This window comes from Chrysemys picta, chromosome 11, assembly GCF_011386835.1.
Source record: "Chrysemys picta bellii isolate R12L10 chromosome 11, ASM1138683v2, whole genome shotgun sequence".
In the NCBI taxonomy this organism is placed as follows: Eukaryota; Metazoa; Chordata; order Testudines; family Emydidae; genus Chrysemys; species Chrysemys picta.
In genome coordinates, this window is record NC_088801.1 from 19,779,321 (window position 1) to 19,789,522 (window position 10,202).

Consider the following 10,202-nt stretch of genomic DNA (forward strand, 5'->3'; position numbering starts at 1 on the left):
CTGCGCTGCTGTCTTCAGAGCTGGGCGGCCGGAGAGCGGCGGCTGCTGAATGAGGGGCAAGCTCTGCAGGGAGCAGTGCAGACATAAGGTGGCAATACCATACCATGCCATCCTTACTTCTGAGTTGCTGCTGGCGGCGGCTCTGCCTTCAGAGCTGGGCTCCCAGCTAGCAGCCACTGCTGTCCGGCTGCCCAGCTCTGAAGGCAGCACCACTGCCAGCAGCAGCGCAGAAGTAATGGTAGCAGTACCACAACCCCGCTACAATAACCTTCTGACTCCCCCACAACTGGGTCATGACCCCTTCTATTATGACACTGTGAAATTTCAGATTCGAATAGCTGTATTCCTGAAATTTACTATTTTTAAAATCCTATGACTGTGAAATTGACCAAAATGGACCGTGAATTTGGTAGGGCCCTACCTATATGTGGTGATTATAGTGCTGCATTGCGTGTGTATCATGTTTTTCCATGAATTATGGATCAACAGTACTGAATTGATTTTGATAGATAATACAGCTTGGCTAACTTGTGGAAAAATGACTGGGACTGCCTATCTGCTCTATCTTAGCAAAGTCTCATCATAGTGTAAGACATTCTGGAAATCACAGGACTTCAGTATTAGGAATACATGAGCCTTTCTGCTGTAGTTTATTGCTGTCTTATCCTCCCTACCCCAGCACCAATTTTGCATCCTGACACCTATATTGCAAGTTATGTCAGGGACTATCTCATCAGGATAGTGCCTAGCACAATGGGGCCCTGATCTATGATTATGGTTCCTAGGTACAACCATAATATAAAGAACAAATAAAAATAATACATGATGCCATAGGACTGGGACACAACAGAGTGTTTTGTGGCAGAATACAGCATTATGGAATTGTTATGACAGTAGCTCCTGGAGACCCTAACTAAGGGTATGTCTACACTACGGGATTAATCCGAATTTAGATAATTCGGATTTGAGAAACAGGTTGTATAAAGTCGAAATGAGTGCGGCCACACTAGCACAGTAATTCGGTGGTGTGCGTCCAAGTACCGGGGCTAGCGTCGATTTCTGCACCGTTGCACTGTGGGTAGCAATTCCATAGCTATCCCATAGTTCCCGCAGTCTCCCGCGCCCATTGGGATTGTGGGTTAAGATCCCAGTGCCTGATGGGACAAAAAACATCGTCGCAGGTGGTTCTGGGTACAGCCTCACTTCCTCCCTCCCTCCCTCCCTGCATGAAAGTAACGGACGGCAGACAACCATTTTTGCGCCTTTTTTCCTGGGTGGGTGAACACTGCAGACTCCATACCACGGCAAGCATGGAGCCCGCTGAGGTCAAGACAGCACTCATGAATATTGTAAACACCTCGCGCGTTCTCGTGGAGTTTATGCTCAGCCAGGACCAGAAAAACGAGGAGAGGAGGCAGCGGCGGCGGCAGCGCAGCGACAAGCATGATGAGGACATGGACACGGACACGGACACAGAATTCAGTGAAACCACAGGCCCCGGTGCTTTGGAGATCATGTTGTTAATGGGGCAGATTCTATCCATGGAACGCCGATTCTGGGCAAGGGAAACAAGCACAGACTGGTGGGACCGCATAGTGTTGCAGGTCTGGGACGATTCCCAGTGGCTGCGGAACTTTCGCATGCGTAAGGGCACTTTCATGGAACTTTGTGACTTGCTGTCCCCTGCCCTGAAACGCCAGAATACCAAGATGAGAGCAGCCCTCACAGTTGAGAAGCGCGTGGCGATAGCCCTGTGGAAGCTTGCAACGCCAGACAGCTACCGGTCAGTCGGGAATCAATTTGGAGTGGGCAAATCTACTGTGGGGGCTGCTGTGATGCAAGTAGCCAAAGCAATCACTCAGGTGCTGCTACGAAAGTTAGTGACTCTGGGAAATGTGCAGGCTATAGTGGATGGTTTTGCTGCAATGGGATTCCCTAACTGTGGTGGGGCAATAGACGGAACCCATATCCCTATCTTGGCACCGGAGCACCAAGCCACCGAGTACATAAACCGCAAGGGGTACTTTTCAATGGTGCTGCAAGCACTTGTGGATCACAAGGGACGTTTCACCAACATCAACGCGGGCTGGGTGGGAAGGGTTCATGACGCTCGCGTCTTCAGGAACACTACTCTGTTTAAAGGGCTGCAGCAAGGGACTTACTTTCCGGACCAGAAAATAACCGTTGGGGATGTTGAAATGCCCATAGTTATTCTTGGGGACCCAGCCTACCCCTTAATGCCATGGCTTATGAAGCCATACACAGGCAGCCTGGACAGGAGTCAGGAGCTGTTTAACTACAGGCTAAGCAAGTGCAGAATGGTGGTAGAATGTGCATTTGGCCGTTTAAAAGGTCGCTGGCGTTCATTATTGACTCGCTCTGACCTCAGCCAAAGAAATCTCCCCATTGTTATTTCTGCTTGCTGTGTGCTCCACAATCTCTGTGAAAGTAAGGGGGAGACCTTTATGGCGGGGTGGGAGGCTGAGGCAAATCGCCTGGCTGCTGATTACGCGCAGCCAGACACCAGGGCGATTAGAAGATCACACCATGAAGCGCTGTGCATCAGAGAAGCTTTGAAAACCAGTTTCATGGCTGGCCAGGCTACTGTGTGAAATATCTGTTTGTTTCTCCTTCATGAAAACCCTCCCCCTTTACTGACTGATTTTCTGTAAGGAACCCACCCTGCCCCTTCCCCCAGCTTTCTTTCAAACCAAATAAAGTCACTATCATTTAAAAATCATTTATTCTTTATTAATAGATTAGAAAAAGAGGGTGGGAACCCGGGTGGTATTTGGGAGGAGGATTGCTGGGAAGGAAAAAGGCACAAAGAAAAGGTTAAAAAAATGACAGCCTTTTGCTTGGGCTGTCTACTGGGGTGGAATGGGAAGGTGTACGGAGCCTCCCCCCCCGCGTTCTTACACGTCTGGGTGAGGAGGATACGGAACATGGGGAGGGGGGAGGGTGGAACAGGGGCTGAAGCGGCAGTCTGTTTTCCAGCAGCCGTTCCTGAACCTCCACCAGACGCCGGAGCAGCCCCAGCATTGCATCCTTCATCCTCTGGTCTTCCTGCCGCCATCTCTCATCTCGATCGTCTCTCCTCTCCTCACGTTGGTCCCTCCTCTCCTCACGTTGGTCCCTCCTCTCCTCACGTTGGTCCCTCCTGTCCTCACGTTCACTGACTTCTTTCCTATACTTTGAAACTGTTTCCTTCCACTCATTCAGATGAGCTCTGTCACTCCTGCTGGATTGCATAATTTCAGAAAACATCTCGTCTCGCGTCTTCTTCTTACGACGCCTTATCTGTGATAACCTTCGGGATGGAGGAGGGAGGCTTGAGGAATTTGCAGCTGCTGTAGGGAGGGGAAAAAAGAGAGAATTGTTTTAAAAGCTACATTTTGCAGAACAATGCTTATACTCTTTCACGGTGACCAACACTGTTCACATTACATAGCACATGTGATTTCTGTGCAAGGTCGCATTTTGCCTCTTAATGCTGAGTGCCTGTGGCTTTGCTGCTAGAGATCACAGGTCTGGGCAACAGAATTCGGCTTGCATGCGGCCATGGTAAGCTTCTGCGCCGTCCTTTCCCACATACCAAGCATAGCTTGTAGAGTGCTGCAGAAGCCTGGCCAATCTCAGCCAGTTGGGGGGGGGGGCAGTGTGGTGGGGCTTGTCTGGGCCCCTTCAGGCAAGTAGAGTGCTGCGGTTTTTCTGTTAACATTCAGCAGCACCAGAAAACAAACTAACCCCCCCCCCTCTCGCCATGAATTCTCTGGGATGATCGCTGTACCCCTCCCCCCCACCGCGTGGCTGGTATCAGGGAAGATCCCTGCAGGCACCAAACTACACCCCCCCCCGCCGCCGCCCCCCCCCCCCTCGCCATGAATTCTCTGGGATGATCACGGTACCCTCCCCCCACCGCGTGGCTGGTATCAGGGAAGATCCCTGCAGGCACCAAACTACCCCCCCCCCCGCCGCCGCCCCCCCCCCTCGCCATGAATTCTCTGGGATGATCACGGTACCCTCCCCCCACCGCGTGGCTGGTAACAGGGAAGATCCCTGCTAGCCAAACGCGAAAAACTCAGGGCCAATTTCCCATCTGCGCTTGGCTAACTGCAGGGAAGGATTTATTTTCCGCCACAGGCAAACAGCCCAGTAGGAACGGCCACCTCTGTCCCCTTAATTAAGTTCCCGTATTTCAACCAGGTTACCAGGAGTGATATCACTCTCCTGAGGATTACACAACAAGATAAAGAACGGATGTTGCTTGAATGCCAGCAAACACCGGGACCATACGCTGCCAGGCTTTGTCAGGCAATGATACCAGATTACTTGCTGCAAGCATGGCGTGGTCAAGTGTCCTACCATGGAGGAGGGAATAAAGATGCACTGCCCAGAAACCTTCTGGCAAGGCTTTCGGAGTACCTCCAGGAGAGCTTCATTGAGATGTCCCTGGAGGATTTCTGCTCCATCCCCAGACACGTTAATAGACTTTTCCAGTAGCTACAGACTTTTCCAGTAGCTGAACTGACCGCGAATGCAAAGTCAGGCAAAGTAATCATTAAAAACCGTTTGCTTTTAAAACAAGTTTTATATTTTAAAAGGTAAACTCACCTGAGGTCCCTTCCATGGGGTCAGAGTCTTGGGTACTGGCTTGGGAGGCTTGGGAGGGTACTTCAGTCAGGGTGAGAAAAAGATCCTGGCTGTTGGGGAGAAGGGAGTGCTGTGTGCTCTCTGCAAGCTCATCCTCCTCCTCCTCCTCCTCCTCTACCCCATCAGCAGAATCCTCAGGCGTCGAGACTATCCCCGACCCAGAATCCACGAACAAAGGTGGGGTAGTGGTGGCAGCCCCCCCTAGAATTGCATGCAGCTCGGCGTAGTAGCGGCATGTCCGCGGCTCTGACCCGGAGCGACCGTTTGCCTCCTTTGTTTTCTGATAGGCTTGTCTGAGCTCCTTGACTTTCACGCGGCACTGCTCAGAGTCCCTATTGTGGCCTCTCTCCATCATGCCCTTGGAGATTTTTTCAAAAGTTTTTGCATTTCGTCTTTTAGAACGAAGTTCTGCAAGCACTGAATCCTCTCCCCATACAGCGATCAGATCCAGTACCTCCCTCACGGTCCATGCTGGTGCTCTTTTTCGATTATCAGCCTGCATGGTTACCTGTGCTGATGAGGTATCTGTGGTCACCTGTGCTCTCCACGCTGGGCAAACAGGAAATGAAGTTCAAATGTTCGCGGGGCTTTTCCTGTCTACCTGGCCAGTGCATCCGAGTTCAGATTGCTGTCCAGAGCGGTCACAATGATGCACTGTGGGATAGTTCCCGGAGGCCAATACCATCGAATTGCGGCCACACTAACCCTAATTCGAATTGCTAAAATCGATTTTGGCACTACTCCGCTCGTTGGGGTGGAGTACAGAAATCGATTTAAAGGGCTCTTTACATCGAATTAAATAGCGTCGTTGTGTGGACGGTTACAGGATTAATTCGAATTAAAGCTGATAAATCCGAATTAAAGTCGTAGTGTAGACCAGGCCTAAGAAGGGACCCTTGTGTAAGGCACTGCACAAATACATGGTAGGGGATAATCATTGACCCAAGGTGTTTACAAGCTAAATAGACAATACAATCAAAGAGCGGGAGAGAAAGGACTTGGCCAAGGTCGCACAGCTGGTAAGTGGCAGAGCTAGAGATAAAGCCCAGGTGTCCTGAGTCCCAGTCCATTGCTCCATACACTACATCATGCTGGCTCTCAGTTTGTAATTAACTGTAGAGCAGCAACTACTGAACTTATTTAACATTTCCCTACTTGTGAAATAAACTCCTGAAAGCTCCTGGCTGGCTCCCCAGACTGCACCAGAGAGAAAGATGGAAAAAATGTTCTCAGCACTGGCTTGGGTATTGTACTAGTTGACCCATGATTTGGGGTCAGATTGTGCCACCCAATCCATATGCAGAGAGGAAATTCCACATGCTGATCTCAGCTGCTCCACAAGGAAGGGAGGTTCAGGCCCTGACACCCCAGCACCCTGGTTGCATGAGCAAACAACATATACTGGCCATTCCTGTCTGGATGCTTTTTTTTCTGAAAGCTCATTTGGCTTTAGCTTCCCTTTCCTGGAAATATGAAACAAATCAGTGATGAAAATACAGAATACCTTGGTCAACTTACTGGCCAAGCTTTGCTCAGCATGGGGAAGGGTTATGTGTTTGGCACAGATGGCTTTACACTACCTTTGTGCCATCAAATATTGGGGCCAGTTTGGCATCTGGCACAATTTAGAGCCACGCTATGGTGGTTCTCCAGGCACACACCCTTTTCCTGGGTCTGGCTAAGCCCTCTTTCTGGTTGCTTTGCACCATAAGAGCAGTACAAAACAGCCAGATTGTAGAGGAAGTCAGGGCCCTATCAGTTTAGAATGTTAACGTTCTTTATTGGAGTCTGCAATGCCTATCATATCTAATCCATAAAGATCAAATAGCTTCATGGAAAACTGACAATCTGAGGATACCATGCAGAGATTACTAAACAGTAAGCACAAAGCAAATACAATGGATCTGTCAGTTGAAACCTTAGCCCTAGGTACTGAAAATACTTTTGATGGAAAAAACATGTAACACCTGGACAGATAGAGGCCTTCAAAGGCCTAACAATGCAATACATGGGCAAATAATCCATGGTGTTCTTTGCTGCCATGTCATAAGAGCTGGGAGATTACTTTTTTAACAAAATGAAAGTGTAGATTCTCACATGTTCACGTGACTCCAGGACCAGGAGCTTTAAGAAAAACACCAAATATTGTGCGATGTGCAATAAAATTGCAAGAATGGGCAACACTATGTTCACAAGATAATTCCAGTGGATAATATTCAGCATAACTCAGAGCAGGAAAGTGCATATATGTTTGCAGATCTTGCCACTAGAATCTAGGGGGGGAAAGTGAGGAAAAAGACACTATTTCTAAATGTATTTCCCCTTTATTCTCATAGACAATGCTGAGCTCAGAGAAACAACTGCCAGAGATTTCAATGAGGGGCATGAGGAAGATCTACCAGCTTTTCCCGAAGGTAACTATTTCAAACTACGGACATCATCAGACATTATTGGTTTACAGAATACATTTTTCTGTATGTTCAATATGAGCACTTTTTCAGCCTATACAGGAAGGTTAATGAGAAACATGAAAGCTGAGTCCTTATCCCTTCTAGGTGGAAAGGATCTGTGCCTGGAATATATTCTCCCATCAATGAATTACATTTTAACAGTCAACTAAGCTATATTTCATATGGGATAAGAAGTCCAGTAGAGAAGTGGGACCCTTCAAAAAAAGACTTCTGTCAGTGACTCGGGGAATTCCATAGAAGGCTGGAAAGAAGAAAACATCTTATTGCAACACTAATGATAAATTAGGCAAAACTGAGTAAGAGTCTGTAAGAGTCAGACTTTGTCTCCAAGTGTGACAGGACCAACATGAAAGTGACCCCGCAGCACCATCTAGTGGTAAAATAACAGCCAATGTGTTTAATAACAACTATTTTTTCAAATGAATACAAAACAAATCTGGTCTCTTTCTTGTTTTGATCCACTCCATCTCTCATACATCTTAATTTTTTGCAATCTCCTTAGTAATAAACTAGCCATAGGTCCAAACCAGCATTCCATAGTACTATGTACAGACTTTGGGCAAAACTACCTAGTATTTTGCCCCTAAATTTCTTAGCTGTAATGTTTAAGGCTTTCAAGTTAGTTTATCCATCTGTCATGTATTTTTGTTCGAACTTACCTGGTGTACCACACACAGTATGTCTGTTAGATGCAGCAGGAATTTCATCTCCAAGTATTTGTAAAGAATGGTATATATTTATAGTGTGGTATAAATAATTCTAGCCTACAGATAGAACTAGAGATGTAGAACTCAGTGAGCAGGAAGAAAATGTTGAAACAATTTTCAAGGGGCTCCTTCTGTTTTAGCAAAACAAATATTTTAGGGGCAGGGTGAGTTAGCAGATCCACCAGCCAACCCCTGTGTATGGTTTGAGCATCTGCTATTGAAGCAGGGGTTGTACTGACACTCGATCTACCATAGAACATCCTGGTACAAACCCTCTGTAGTCAGCCTGTGCACAGGGAAGAGGATCTGCCTCACACGAGGTGTAACTCTTTACCTTGTTTCCAATATCAGTACAAAAAATCCCGTTCATTTTATGTTGTAGATATGGGGCTGTCTAGCTTGGGCAGCAAATGTTTGCCAAGCAGGTTAGCTTGTCTTGCAAAGTTTCAGAGTAGCAGCCGTGTTAGTCTGTATCCGCAAAAAGAACAGGAGTACTTGTGGCACCTTAGAGACTAACAAATTTATTAGAGCATAAGCTTTCGTGGACTACAGCCCACTTCTTCTCTGCTGCAAATGTCCAGCCTTCGTCTCCTCTGGATAAAGTGGTAACAAAATACCTCACAGTAAGTGATGGGCTGGAACTCCAAAGGTTCCATTTGATTTTCTTTTTTGTATAAACTCCCAAAAGTTTAGACGCTAATCCCAGTTTCTAGGTACAAGTGTAACACAACCAGTAATAATAATAGTTACATTGGTGGTATTTGATTATTCTGTAGTGTGAGATCATCTTTATTATAATGTCATTTTGGTCTTTGCCTGTGTGATCAGTGAACTGGATTATGTGCTTTGGACTCCTGAGGTCAGAATAATCCTGGCTCTGCCATTGACCTCTGCTCCATTACTTTGGGCAGGGTATTGGTATCAGTCTCTTTCCCCTTCTGTAACATATCAATAATACTTGCGTACCTTACATGGGTGTCATCAGGTTTAGCTAATTAATGTTTGAAAAGTGCTTTGCAAATATATTATACTATGTAAAGGCACGCTATTGTCTAATTTCGCCCACATGGTTGTTATTGGGGCATTCACAACTATGCGGGTGAAACAAGACAATTACTAAGCTGTCTAATGAACTCACACAGAAAAATGATAAAAGACAAAAACACCCTATAGCCGATGGGCAAACACTTTTCACAAAACAATCACTCCATATCTGACCTCTCAGTCCTCATGCGCAAGGAAACACCTTCTAAAGATGAGCCTGGGAGCTTAAACTCAGACCTTTGCTAGACACAAAAAATCAGTGACTGAATAGAGACATTGGATTTATGGTTAATTATAACAATCTATAATCCACTATCCTCCCACCCCATCTTTTGTTTCCTCCCCCCACCTCACGACTGCAGAGGTGCTAACTGACCACTTCACTTGAATGGTCCCTTGAAACATGTGTGAATTACTTATGCTAAACAATCTGTTCCACGGAGTATTTAGCTGTGACACTCTGAGTACATTTCCCAGACCTGAAGAGGAGCTCTATGTAAGCTCGAAAATGTGTCTCTTTCACCAACAGAAGTTGGTCCAATAAAAGATATGACCTCACCCACCTTGTGTCTCTAATATCCTGGGTTCAACATAGCTACAACAACACTGTAAAATACATTGTAAACACTAAGGGCTGATTTTCAAAATGGCCTTTAGGTCTGTGTGCCTCCTTTCTTGGATAGTTCAACTTGTGACAATTTTAAAACGGAGACAATCAAAATCAGTGGGCATTGCAGAACATGTAGGCACAGGTATTTCCATCTCTTTGATCTTAAACCATGGGGTTACTATTCAGACTAGAAGATTTGAAGAGGCCCACACAACCACACACAGCCTGACTTAGGCCACGTCTACACTACCACTTATGTTGGCAAAACTTATGTCAATAAGGGGTGTGAAAAAACACTCACCTCAGTGACATAAATATCTCCGGCATAAGTGGTGGTGTGCCAGCCCTATGTCAGCAGGAGAGCTTCTCCCACCAACAGAGCGACCACCACTTGTTGGGGGTGGTTTAATTATGTCAATGGGAGAGCTCGCTCCTGTTGGCATAGAGCAGCGACACAAGAGCTCTTACAGTGGCGCAGTAAGGGCTCTAGTGTAGACATAGTCTCACTTTTCACTCTATGGAAGGGATCATTGAACCCTGTAGGCAGTATTAAGCCCTTCAGTTCATTTGCTGGTGGAGTCGGGGGCTCTGCTTTTGCTCTCAAATTAAGATGATTATGTGTCTTTTATGTTCAACAAGACAGCTTCTAGAATCTGCATGCTATGTTTCTTGATAATATATGGACAATATGCTGTATCATGGTACCTACCCATTCAG

The 10,202-nt window shown here is 46.5% G+C and overlaps 1 protein-coding gene across 1 annotated transcript; it reads right to left on the reverse strand.

Moving 5' to 3' along the window:
- Window positions 1–2,778: 2,778 nt before the first annotated feature.
- On the reverse strand, window positions 2,779–5,445 carry LOC135974322 (SRRM2 protein homolog rsr-2-like). Its single transcript, XM_065561609.1, has 2 exons — window positions 4,615–5,445; window positions 2,779–3,350 (listed from the first exon to the last, which is right to left on the reverse strand). The coding sequence occupies exons 1-2, from the start codon at window positions 5,153–5,155 to the stop codon at window positions 2,836–2,838; spliced, it is 1,056 nt and encodes a 351-aa protein (XP_065417681.1). The 5' UTR covers window positions 5,156–5,445; the 3' UTR covers window positions 2,779–2,835.
- Window positions 5,446–10,202: the final 4,757 nt, after the last annotated feature.